The 14,059-nt window shown below is 40.7% G+C and overlaps 1 protein-coding gene across 2 annotated transcripts in view; it reads left to right on the forward strand.

Annotated features, from left to right (window-relative positions):
* Positions 1 to 14,059, forward strand: part of LOC111867905 (LON peptidase N-terminal domain and RING finger protein 3) — a 179,409-nt gene that overhangs the window by 149,372 nt on the left and 15,978 nt on the right. For both annotated transcript variants that reach the window (XM_033752851.1, XM_023858122.2), the window contains 4 exons: positions 8,014 to 8,132; positions 8,565 to 8,864; positions 10,234 to 10,354; positions 12,087 to 12,283. In XM_033752851.1, the coding sequence (XP_033608742.1) occupies positions 8,014 to 8,132; positions 8,565 to 8,864; positions 10,234 to 10,354; positions 12,087 to 12,283 (737 nt within the window). The remainder of the gene's footprint in view (positions 1 to 8,013; positions 8,133 to 8,564; positions 8,865 to 10,233; positions 10,355 to 12,086; positions 12,284 to 14,059) is intronic.

The raw sequence follows: 14,059 nt of genomic DNA on the forward strand, positions 1-14,059 counted from the left end.
TTTTATGGAAACAGGATTCATTACTGTGATCATAAGAGCCCTTGTCACGATCCGGTTCAGTGCAACTCTCCCTTTGCAACCTGTTCCACTATGAGCCATTTCGATTTATCCCATTTACGCAGAGGCCTTCCGGCCGATCTATTCGTCGTACGATTTCCTGCTAACATGTTTACGCATTTATTGTCGAAACATTTGTGTTACATGTCCAGCCTATCCTCCTTGGTTCATTTATAGCGAGTTATCACTCACTCATGGAGCTGAACCCTTCTTGAGAAGACGCACATTGTGCAGCTACTCAAGAACTTCTCAGCATTTTATGGAACCCGAAGGTTCGTTGCCGTGTTCACGAGAACCCTCCACTGGTCACTATGCTACTTACACATTGTGGGATGTGGCGCCATGTAGATCTTGTGGAAACGGCGGTTCGCAGAAGATCTACATGGCGCCACATCCCAGAAGACGGCATTCTTCATTTTAATATTGTCCACCCACCTACGTTTTGGTCTTCCTAGTGGTCTCTTTCCTTCTGGCTTTCCCACCAATATCCTATATGCATTCCTCTTGTTCCCATTCGTGCTACATTCCCTGTCATCTCATACTCCTTGACTTGATCATTCTACGTAATTATACTTGGAGAAGGGTACAAGTTAAGAAGTTCCTCGTTTATAGTGAGTTATGTTTTGCTGGAATTAGAGACGTGAATCTTATTAGGTTATTAATGACATATCAGCCGTTGATGTCTTGGCATTATTTCCTGTGTGTGTATATACGTATATATGGGTCTGTCACCTGCAGCTTTTCAGTTTATCAGATGAGGAATAGAGTAACTTTGTATCAATAAATGTACGTACGTCATCCCCATGTCCTCATTCTTGTATTAATAGATCTAATACCCCTATAAACATAAAAGCGTAAAACATTGCAGTTCAGGTTAGTAATCTCAGTTATCCTTAGGGTGGAATTGTTATAAGATTTTCGCCCTGACCGAATCACACAGAAGACAATTTCTGACCTATAAGACGTTGTGCCTTAAGTGGTACTGTTTCTTAACGCATCGTCAGACATTAGGCAAATGTTTCTATGAGAAGTTTCTAAGGACCGTATGACTGATATGTCTGCGTGCTCTGCCTCCACACTTGTGAATTAATTCCTTAACAAGCAAAATTTCCGCTATTGGTCAGCCACAAACCTCAAAGTAATTATGAGAGACCACTTCACAGTTCCGAAGTCACAGTACGGTGCTCGATATCTTCGTCTGGAATTATTGGCCTGTACTTCTTTGAAGACGAGTGGGAAAGGCTGTAACTATGACTGGACCACGTTACGTTCACATGTTGGAGAGCTTCATAGCTCCTGCACGTTCTCGTCTTCCAGGCAAGGAAGACGCTTTCTCGAGCAAGATGGGGCAGTTGTGAATAACCTGTTTCCTAACCATGTTATCTCCAGATATGGGGACATCATATGGCCAGACAGATCACCTGATCTCCCCACATGTGATTTTTTGTCTGGGGGTATCTGAAATTCCAAGTTTTCAAAGCTCCAGCACCCCACACAGTTCAGGAGTTGAAACATCGAATTCGGGAAGAAGTTGAACGAATTCCCGTAGAGATGCTGCAAGGAGACTTACCGAGTGCCCGCAGCGGAATGGTGGTCATCTGCCGGATGTTATTTTTGGGCCTTAGTTTCATGTACAGGTTTTTTACACTTCAGTACTTCACTTTTATGACACAACTTCATTGTGAGATATGAATCCATTTCAATTTGCAACTCAGTGATTATGTGTCTTATCACTGAACCACATGATGATCTGTTGTATGGGTGTGAAACTTGGTTTCTGACATTAAGGGAGGAACACAGACTGACGGTGTTTGAGAACAGGGTGTTGATGAGAATATTTGGACCGAAGAAAGATGAAGTGACAGGCGGTTGGAGAGAACTGCATAATGAGGAGCTTCATAACTTGTACTCTTCTCCAAGTATAAATTAGAGTGATCAAGTCAAGGAGTGTGAGATGGGCAGGGCATAGAGTACGAATGGAGGAGACGAGGAATATATTGGTGGGAAAGCCAGAAGGAAAGAGTCCACTAGGAAGATCAAGACGTAGGTGAGAGACAAAATTAAAATGAATCTTAGAGAGATAGGATGGGATGGTATAGATTGGGTTTATCTGGCTCAGGATAGGGACCAGTGGAGAGCTCTTGTGAACACGATAATGAACCTTCGGGTTCCATAAAATGCTGGGAAGGTACACTATTGGCGGCTTCTCAAGAAGGGCTTATGTCCATGAGTGAGTGAGTGATGATCTGAAGAATAATATCGATAAAAATCAGTATCGACCTTATTAACTTCGTTAACAATTGTTGTGTAGACGGCTACTTTATACCGTGATGCTGTAACAAGCAGGATACAGAAAACAGATGCGTTACGTATAGCTGGGTATCACCGTTCAGGGATTCACGAGCGACAAATTAGCATCGATTAATATAAGTCGTAGCGAGTCTGACGTCAGAGGGAAGTGGCCATTTGATTTACCGTGTTGTGTATGTAATAGTGCTCTCAGCGATGCATGATTTCTTAACTGCAGCGAGGAGCGCATGCTCTGTGCAGATGAAGACGAACAAGTTAGTCATTTATGTAATGACGTTAGGTCATGCGCTCCGTATGAGTCAATTCAAAGAAACCTTTCACTTTTTATGTTTATTCTTCTCACTGCTGTTTTATTTTTTTAGCTAGTTACTCATATTTGCTTTAGTGGGATTAACCTTCATATTTAATAAATTGAACAGTTACAAAAGTAGTGCGTAGAAAGGTTTCCTACTTTTTCAGTTCGAAATCCTTGTACGAGACGAGAAACGACATACGTCCATGCCCTGTTCACTCTTTACTTCCTTGTACCTTGGTCACTGCGTACCTGAAATGACATTGTAAGATACCGCGTTATTACAGACTAGGAAATTTAATTTCTGTATAACATTTTGCAGTATTGAGGTTACGTGGCTAATTACTTAATAATAATTTATTTTTCATTCATCAGTGTCGCTACAGCCCTTTGTTAAGCCGTGGCCTTTTCTTCAGTTTCGTAATATTTCTTTTACACAGACTGTAGAACTCCTTGGACGAGTGATCAGCCCGTCGCAATGCCGCTACCTACACACAGGACAACACAAACAGAATAAACGCAGAGAGACATCCATGCTTTTAGTGGGACTCGATCGGCTGCTTCTTAATTATTCAATGAGTATATATATATATTCCCCTTGGCACTACAGCCACAGTGGGCCTAGGCCTACCTCCATGAAACTCTCCGTTTCACTTTGGTTTACTAGATCTTAGACATTCGGTAGGACTCCTTGGGCGGGTGATCAGCTCCTCGCAAGGCCTCTACCTGTATACAAACACGGAAAAACGCACACACAAACTAAACATCCATGCCCTGAGTGGGATTCGAACCCACGATCCCGGTTTCCAAGCGAGCGAAGACAGTACATGCCTTAGACCGCTCGGCTACCGTGACCGGCCAATGAGTATATACGTATAGGAATATATTGTTATAGTACTATGCAACACTGGAAACATCTTAATGCTTTGTAAGGCGAAATTAATCTAAGTATTTCTTTTAAATTGGGTTCTTGCTGCCAAGAGAACTTACTGCGTTTTCCTTACAAATATCAGTCGGTTGATGTTATATGAGGAAACAATCGCCCTTTGTTCTAATGACGAAACACCACAAATCATGTGGTCAAAATGCCTCTTTAATCACGCGGTACACGTAACTAGGCCCTACATCTGTCTGCCATGTAAAAGTTACGGAGATGACTGCCGTCTTAGGCCCCCCCACATTTCACACCCCTGCCTATAAACTCTGCTTCCGAATGCGATCCATGTCTTCCTGGTAGATCCGTGATATGTCTATTGGGAATTAAATTGGAATTTATTTTTCTTTAAACACCCGATACGAAATTGTGTTGGAATGCGATCTTGCTGCAGAACCCTTTGTATTAATCTCGATATAGCTTATCGAGTGTAGGGGCTGGACTATGGGCTGAAGAAGATTCTTGGTACAGGTAGAGATTTCTCTGTTCTCCACCATGTTTAGACTAGTTGCGGGACGCATCAAGGGGCACCCTGTAGCGTAGTTGGTCGAAGCAGTGTGCTACAAGTCGGAAGGTCCCGGGTTCGATTCCCGATGAGCTTATTGGATTTTTCAATTGACGTAATACTTCTAGCCGCACTATGGCCCTGGGGCCGACTCAGTCTCTAACAGTAATGGGTACCAGGAATTTTCCTGGGGATAAGGGTAGCCAGCGTGTAAGGCTGGCAGCCTCATCGCTATCTGTGATCCGATTGTCAGAAAATGTGTGAGCCTCAGCGTCTCGCAACCCAATGGACCTCCATGGCCTGTTACAGAATACCTTTACCTTACCTGGGACACATCCATCCAGTAGGTGCCGGGACTCTTCTCCAGGAATAGAACGGCCGGGGTGTGAACATAACCAATCACCTCCATCTTGTGCTGAGGTTAAGAATTCCTGGAGATATAGGTCTAGCTTCACTCCTCCATACGTCTTCATGACATGCTGCTGAATTAAGCACAAGGACAGCTTTTTACTTGGAACGACGAACATATCACGAATATGAAAATGTATGCCCAAGAAATGTTTTGACATTTCAGCATCAGATCTACAGACATACGAACTATGCTAACAGTGAACCAGAAAACTTATGAATTGATATAAAGGAAAATAAGGTGATACAAATTTTGGTATATATCCACAGGATCCGTCCAGGTCCGACGCTTTTTGAAAATTTTCGCAACAGGCCTATTTTTTTTATCACGGTGAGGAGTTGTTAGCCCCACGCCCAACCCCCAAGGTGGAGGACTACCCCTTGTCGGCTGTCCGCGACTGCTTATTCAATACACGGTTTCCCTCCATACCTGGAGGGCGTCTCCTCCATCCGCAACCTGAGGACTGAAGAGCGATGAAGTGACAGAAGGTTGGAGGAACCTGCATAATGAGGAGCTTCATAACTTGTACTCTTCTCCAAGTACCCACATCCTCTAGACAATCGGCTCATAGAAGCGGTAAGGTTGTGAGCCCTACGCGCCGGCCGCCCTTTACCACCAAGAATATTCCTGGTACTCATTTCTGTTAGAGGCTGAGTCGATCTCAAGGCCATAGTGCGGCTGGAAGGATTAGGCCAATTGAAAAAAAAAATCCAGTGACTTAATCGGGACTTGAACCCGAGACCTTCCGGCTTGTAGCATAGTGCCTCAACCAACTACGCTGCCGCTTGTCCTTTCAGCGCTCAGTAAACGCAGTAGGTGCTAGATCCGTTGCTTGCTAAGTTGCTATATGAGTGTTACCATGCATGTTACTGCTTTTATAAAAGAGTGTCTATTCTAGCGAGGGCAGTGGCTATCCTGACGGTTTCGTGGTTTTCCTCAGAAATGCCGGGATGGTATATTGATTGGGCTATGATCACTCCTTCCATTTATGTCATCCCATCATTAGACTCTGTCTAGCTTAGCGACTGACACCGTTATAAAACAGCACACAAGAAAGTACATTCCACAGTTTTCTGAACATAAAAAGAACTTTAGCACTGAGATTATTAGCTCCATCGCTGAATGACTCAACACCTCACTCCATGTGTTGTTATATAACCTGTTGTCTAGATGGAAATGAGCATTCGCCGGTAAGCTTACTAATCCTCACAAATTAAGAAGACATCACTAATACGTGGTACAGTCATTAAGTTCGTGGACTGGATTTATTGCATCATATTACAAGGTATTCACATACACTTTTTTTTTATTGTTAGTGGGGTGGGACTAAGTCCCTTGTACTGCAGCCAGTTCTGGCCTAATGAACCAGCCCCAGATGATAGGTGAGGGTGATTGTGGAGCAATTGGTGGAATGAAGATTGGCAGGGGAAACCGAAGTACTCGGAGAGAACCTGCCCCAGCGCCACTTTGTCCACCACAAATCTCACTTGACCAGACCCGGGATCGAACCCGGGCCGCCGCGGTGGGAAGCCAGCGACTAACCGCTTGAGCTATGGCGCGGCCCTTCACATACACTTACACAGATGCACAACGGCCTTAAAAATAATAGCCGTTGGCCGCTATGCAAGTCTGCCAACATTAATGAAACGTATTGGCAGGAAATTCCCGTACGGCGTTTCTTGTGGAAATGACTACTTCCTCGGACGACTGAAATCTACGGCCACGTAGCTTTGCTTTCAAGCGGAGAAAGAGAAAGAAATCGCATGGTGCGAGATCAGGTGAGTACAGAGGGTGTGGCAAAACGGTGACCTGTTGGCTTGCCTGTTCCCCTTGGGCAAGAACAGAGCGATGTGCAGGGGCGTTGTCGTGTAGCAACAGCCAATTCTTCATATGCTAAACGTTTCGATAAGGGATTTGCCTAGTTTTTGGCAGAATTTGATGTTTGCCCGTTGTTCAAACTGCCACATTTTCGATTTCCGCCACTTGCATTTAACTGCAGTTCACAATAGAGGCCGTAGTTCTGCTTACACTGTTTGCACACAACTGCCTCTTGCTGTGACGAGAGATGAACTGACAGGGCATCATATCGTGCCTCAACCTATCTGCTGTAGTGCACTGCAACGACTCTTTGCGGACAATCCCCGAACTTATTGACTGTGGTAGTATAAGGTTGCCCAATTACCATGAACATGCAACCAAAATATAATAGTTTTAAGTGGATCAAATTTTTAACAAAGGAATTCCATCTCCTTATTTTCCATATTCATGATATCACTGTGTCCGCCCCCGCAGTAACGACTCTTCAGCCTGTGAAGTATTTCTCATGGACCTTGGTGTGAACAATATCAGTATGAGTCTGTGCGAACTTCTGAGATGTGACATAAGGATCACTTAATGTAGTCCCGGCTGGTCCTAAATTTCTCTTTGATAACAAACTCTTAAATGTATGAATCCTTTGTTGATATTACATTTTTACGCAGTGTAAAAGCAAAACATGTCATCCACGTGGAATATGTGTAGGTTTGAGTTTGATGGCGATAATGAATTGTTGGAGCTGCATGTAAAACTTTGTATATCGATATACCATAAACTCACAAACGCACACGTGCAAACTGTATGTGACGCAGTGTTATATATTACAATTATGAACATGTTGATAACAAATTTTATTTTTATCCATACCGGTTAAGTTGGAAATCAACATAACGTTTTTTTTTTAAATTAGTTCATTGGACAAAATGTATGTGTCAGAATATATAGGCCTATTCATTTTATGATCTCCAATATGTGTTTGAAATTCATTTTAATGTGCATATTGAACAGTGTACAAGGGAAAATAAATTTTATGTCTCTGGCTTTGATATCAGTATTGTAATTAACTAAAAATAAGATCTGTTTGTGTTATACATGAACATCAAGGCCACTGAGCTATGCAGAATGTCAAGTAAGCAGTGGAAAAATTTGTGTACTCCACTTATGCTATGAATAAATGAACAGAAATTTGACAGTTCTTTCTTTTTCTTAGGATTTTTTCTTATAATTTCAAGGGTCCTAACTCTCTTAAATAAAATTCTGTTGGATAGTTTTGTCACTATTATTTAAGACCGAAAAAGTTCCTCAGATAAGGGATTTGCTGAGTCACAGATATTTATGAAGGAATTGTTTTTAGTTTCAGTTCCATTTCGAGCACTGGATCTCTAGCAATGTTAAATTTAGATATGCTTTGTATAACCAAGCCGTCAGTGTTTCAGACTATGATTATGTAGCATTGAATGGTAGGTTGATTACTGAAACTGTCATGGCCTGTTTTGTAGTACTGTCCTGACATTCTCTTAGAGTGAAAGATCAAAAACTTCAGTCAGGATAGTTGGTGTTGTGGCCTGGATTCAAACTGGGATCCTCCTAATTATAAGTCAGGAGTGTTACCACTTTAGCCATCTTTTGTAGTAGTACTTAAACTCTGTTGTATGCATCAGGGAAGTAACTGTTTCCTCTCTTTTTCACAGCTCCAACCAACCATCTTGTACTCAGCAACCGCTCCCATGCTCTCTTACGACTGAACCGATTCCAGGCAGCTCTTGACGATGCTGACGCTATTGTGAGATTGTGTCCAACATGGGGCAAAGTGAGTAAATTATTGTTTTATTCAAGAGTTTGAAATTTTCCTACTTTAGCTCTACAGCAGAAGTGTGAGATGGTAAAGAACTATCGTCATTGGGAATGTAAAGGTCATTTTTCTGTCAGTATGCAGTGATACAGGCACTTTTTTATATAAAAGTCAGGATTTAAAATATGCTCCAGTGTGCTGGCTTGCAATCATTAAGCTACTTATTTGCATTATAATGACTCCAGTGTACATTATCTGTATAACCCTTTCTTGTTCAAGAAATAGTGACAGAAACCCCTTCCCCAGACTAAGAATGTTTTCCCTTGAGTTTGATAAATGTGCGTCGTGTAACTATGTGGATAAATGTTGGGGGAGTTTCTATACAGTAAGGAGGAATGGAGGTTTAAACTGAATAATATCACATTCTAATGCCTGTTTGTTTGGATGCAGGGTCACTACCGTCGTGGAATGGCACTGACCAGTCTTGGCAGGCATGAAGATGCTCTGCTGTCTTTCTCAGTCTGCCTGGCACTTGATCATGACATTGGAGCTGTACACCATGAAGTGACACTTGCTTTACATCGTTTGCTGGTGGGTGCCTCGGATGGCTTCCGAGCTCGCTGCCACTCCCTTGGTGTACTGGCTCCCTATTCTCTACAGGGCCGGCGTCCACGTTTCCTTGCTTCATCATATCCAGCCCTTAACTCTAGTGACTATGAAGATAGCTCCAGTGGAGACGAAGATTTCCAGGTTCTCTAAATTATAAGACTTATATTCTAGTTTTTATTTAATTTTCATTTTATTCACTAATAATTTTTTGGAATGTTCTCAGTTTCTCTGGTTATAAATGCAGTGGATTCCTAAACATGCAATAAAGCAGATAAATAATTTCAGGGGTGTTTGGTTGGGCCACAAGTTACAGATACTTAAATGCCTATATTCATGTATTTACCTTCTAAAGTAGAGTGAAGTAAGACCTCAGTAAGTCAGACTAATTGGGAGTGAACTCTTGTCCAAATTATTGAAAATCTGAGTTATACTTATAGACGTGCTACTGACAATATGTTCAGGAAAGTTATAAAATGGACGTGTCTTTTTAAATAATACAACTTTATTTTGAAACTCAGATTGCATATCATAAAAATAAATTTACCTGTCATAAAATGTAGAAATCAAAGTTTTGACATCAGTCTTAAAAACATTTTAGGTACCCTACGTACTTAATATTATTGATACTGTGTTTAAAAAATACACTTATTTCAGTTTGTGTTCCTCCTTTATACTGTTCTTTCACTGAGTCTTGCCTCATTTCCCTCATCATTATGTAATATTTGTTGTATTGTGGGTTAGAGTCCACAAAACCGATGACGGAGTCCTAGTTTTGCTTCGCTCATGAAAATGTAACTTGCACACATTTCCTCCGTCTTCTCATCTCCTCCGTCCTCTTCAGCTTGCGTAATTTCTTCTTCGGTGAAATTTTTGTATCCGAAGTCCTCATCCTTATTAAGTCAGTCACAAACAACACTCGAGTCAGCTCCAAATACTCCTCGAGTCTCCTATTCCTTCAAGATCAAACTCCAGTTCTTCATTGCTAATGAGTTTGTTCCATGCCTTTTTGAGCGGTTTTGTTTTAATTTCATTCCAACTTCTGGAGGTCATAATGGGCAAGAAAAACAATTTTTTTTTCCAAATTATCGTGAATTCCAAATTATTGAGGTTTCACTATAGTTACCAAATTAGATGTGTTCATAAAAAGTAATATCAGCCAGCATAATCAAGAGGACAAGATGGTATTCATACTGAAGTAAATTAAAATAGTACTCAATTCTGGACATCTGTACTGGTGAGCAGTTGGTACTGAAAAGATTATTGAACTGCTTAATAATGCACATTTTTTTCTGACATTTGCCTTAAAGAAACTGCCTGCATATTGTATTTTTGGTGGCAGCTTAAAACCAAGTACCTGATAAATTTATGAATATAATACACAGCCTACTTTTGTGACATAACCAGAATTTGAAATAAGGAATATCATTTCTTTAGAAATAGGTGATATTTTATTATCAGCTTTAGACTTAACTGTTATTGAGCATTTTGAGACAAATTTTTTTCTTTGTAGGCACCACATAGGTTGGCGTCAACATCGCTTGGTGGTTCAACAGCTCCGCTAGTTCCACAAGAGAACACAAGACTCCATTGTCTGATAGATCACATCTTCCAGGAAGTCGACAGGATAAAGCGTGAGTTGTTAACATTATTGGTTTGTTATGAGATTGTTACAGAATTTATGCATATAATATGAAATAACTTATGGAAATTCTCTTATCACAGCACCATATGAACTCTGGGTGAAGGTACGAACTTATTTATGAATTAATGTCTTCAATGTTCATTGAAAGATAACTAGAAAATTTCATAATTCTATACAGCACTGTTAATTAACTACAGCATATGCTTGATTTAACGGACTAATTTGGGTCTGCATAATGTCTGTTAAATCCAGATATTATTATTTCTCACAAACACATGTAATAGATGCTCCTGTTTCTAATTTTTAAATCAATTCTAACCGAACACAGCACAACACAAATTTATTTTCTGATAGAGTGATCTATGTACTAGATCCACATTACATTTGCAGTATGACTGACAAAGTACGCATACATGACATATCAACCAGACTCTTATGGTGAGGTACCAACATATCAACAAGAGATTAACGGGGAAGCACCAAAGAATTTTGTCTGTTAATTCAGGGCCTGTTAAATCAAGGATTTACCGTATTCTTACGCTTACAACAGTATCTTGTTTGTTTGTCACACTTATTATTTATTGCTGTTTCCTAAAAGTAAAAGGTATGCCATGAAGGCTTATGAGAGAGTGGAAATATAGCTTCATGCAAACCCCAACACTAAATGGAGGTGAGTGTTCAGCTTCTTGCCCTGGCCACTTTGCTCTTAAGAAAGAGATCCTGGTCTTCATTGGACATGAGCCTGGGTGGGGCCAGAGCCAGACTGGACACACTGACATAGACAAAAATCTATGCCCTGGACATAAATTCATTCATTCATTCATTTTATTTTTCTTTGAGTAATCCATAACAGTGATCATCACCTAGGATATAGAAGGCTTTATCATACAATAAAAATCTGTGTGACTACTGGGTATCACATCTCAGCCCTTCAGACCATAGCCAGTTGTCATAGTGACGGAGGTGTCCCAGCTCATACTGATTCTTATATTCATTTAAACTATGATGCTGTGGCACACACTACACTCAATCTCACTCTCACACACCCACTCTCCCAAGCACTCACACATTCTTGCATGCACACACTCTCTCACACATCCACTCTCTCAAACACTCACACATTCTTGCATGCACACACTCTCACACATCCACTCTCTCAAACACACACATTCTTGCATGCGCACACACTCTCACACACTCAATGCCCACACTGTCTCAAACACTCACACATTCTTGCATGCACACACACTACACATTCTTGCATGCACACACACACTCACGCAACCACTCTCTCTCAAACACTCACACATCTGCACTCTCTCAAACACACACATCCACTCTCTCTCAAACACTCAGACATTCTTGCATGCACACACACTCACACATCCACTCGCTCTCAAACACTCACACATTCTTGCATGCACACACACTCACACATCCACTCTCTCAAACACACACATTCTTGCATGCGCACACACTCAACGCCCACACTGTCTCAAACACTCACACATTCTTGCATGCACACACACGCACACATCCACACTTCCTCAAACACACTACACATTCTTGCACGCACACACACACACACACACACACAGCTTTATATTTGATGTGCTGTGGTGGATAAAACTATATCAGTGTTCCATCACATGGAAAAGTTAAACACTAAAATAACCTATAAACAATAAAACTTCAGAGCTTAATATAAATGTCTGCTGCAGGGCTGGATGTAAAGCTGATGGATCTGTCTGTGAACCCAGATCTTGTTGACCCAGCAGATTTTGACTGTGTGTTGTGTTGCCGCACATTGTGGCAGCCAGTTACAACACCATGTGGGCACACGTACTGCTGGATGTGTCTGGACCGCTGTCTGGACTACAGCTTTGCCTGCCCACTCTGCATGACGTCACTTGCTGATGTGAGTCTCGTTGAACTAGAAAATGGCCTTAACCCTTTAAGTGCAGTGCTTTTACATGCTAGGGCAGCCCCCTTAATTCATTTCTTTTCTGCTCTGTAAGCTTCTTCAGTTCTGTAAGTGGCAGTGCATGGTACCTTAACAATTGCACCCATATGACTCTGAAATCAATCAATTAAGAAGTTAAAATCAGTCATTAAGGAGGCCTATGCATCAATGATAGTATGACAGTATGTGCATTCTAAGAGCAGTATCACTGCAGTAACATTTGTATATTAGTGAAAAGATGAAAGTTGTGCCTTGGCTGTAATCGGGACTTTTTACAGTATTTTCTTTATTGCTGCTGTAATTTTCATGTTATGTTCTTCCTTACACCATTTTTCTGATGTTACATATCACCAAACTTAATTCTCTCAGACCATAATCCTAGATTTTAACCTACCATTTAAGAAGTTTCTTTTTATTGCTAGTGGGGTGGGACTAAGTCCCTTGTACTGCAGCCACTTCTGGCCTATTGTACCAGGCCCAGATGATAGGTGAGGGTGATTGTGGAGCAATTGGTGGAATGAAGATTGGCAAGGGAAACCGAAGTACTCGGAGGAAACCTGCCTCATCGCCACTTTTTCCACCACAGATCTCACTTGACCAGACCCAGGATCAAAGCCGGGCTGCTGCAGTGGGAAACCAGCGACTAACTGCTTCAGCTGTGGCGTGGCCTAAGAAGTAGTTACTTTGTATTGTTCATGTAAGAATAAATCAATGCACATATATGAAATGAACACAGTGTCCACATGTTTCTAACAGCAAGCATTTCTAAATTGATTCCTCCCTGTGTGGAACTACTCATATGAGGTAAGGAGAAGCTTCTGGTAGTCACCCATGCTAGGCAAGCTGAAGGGTAGGGATAAGATGAAAGGTAGTTCCTGGTCTTCCAGGTTAGTGGTTACCATGAAGCTAACAACCTCAATTTAGAAAGCACTACACTTGGTCGTCGACTTACGACCGGCTGCACTTACAACCAAATGTAAAAGTTTTTAAAAATAAATTATAAAAACGATAAAAAATTAGAAAGGTTGAAAAATACTGTTAATAAATATATGGCTGACATACGATCAGATCGACTTACAACCTGTCAGTCAGAATGGAAGTCAGTCGTTAAGTCGATGACCAAGTGTATATGCTATGAAACCTAACAATAGTGACTGGATGGATAATTTAAGCAAGTGATTAAAGAAGGATCGCAAGGACATCTAAGTTATATTTTGCTACTAGGAAATCACTCTACTTATTCTGGACTTAGGCCTTAAGACAACTAAATTGGAATTATGGCTGGAAGAAAGCAGGATTGATGCACAAGGCCTGAATTGAATTGAATTGAATTTATTTACATTTCTATAAATTCTATAAATTTCTATAAATCCTAAGTAGGTTAGTACCTTTGGATACAGAACAAGTCAAAAGGTTGCATACATAAGTACAGGCAATTTTAGCTTAAAAATTAATATAACTTAATTTTACATAATTCTCTATTTACATTGAAGTATTCATCTAAAGAGTAGAAGGAATGAGCATGTAGATAATTCTTTAACTCTGATTTAAACTTTTTAGTATCATTGCCCAAGTTTTTAATACTTTGTGGCAGATTGTTGAACACTTTTATGCCAGTAAAGTAGACTCCTTTTTGATATACTGATAAAGTTGATGAGGGTAGGTGGAAGTTATATTTTTGTCTAGTATTCATGTTATAGACATCAGAATTTAATTTGAATTTATCTTTGT

This window comes from Cryptotermes secundus, unplaced genomic scaffold (assembly GCF_002891405.2).
Source record: "Cryptotermes secundus unplaced genomic scaffold, Csec_1.0 scaffold111, whole genome shotgun sequence".
Taxonomy (NCBI): domain Eukaryota; kingdom Metazoa; phylum Arthropoda; class Insecta; order Blattodea; family Kalotermitidae; genus Cryptotermes; species Cryptotermes secundus.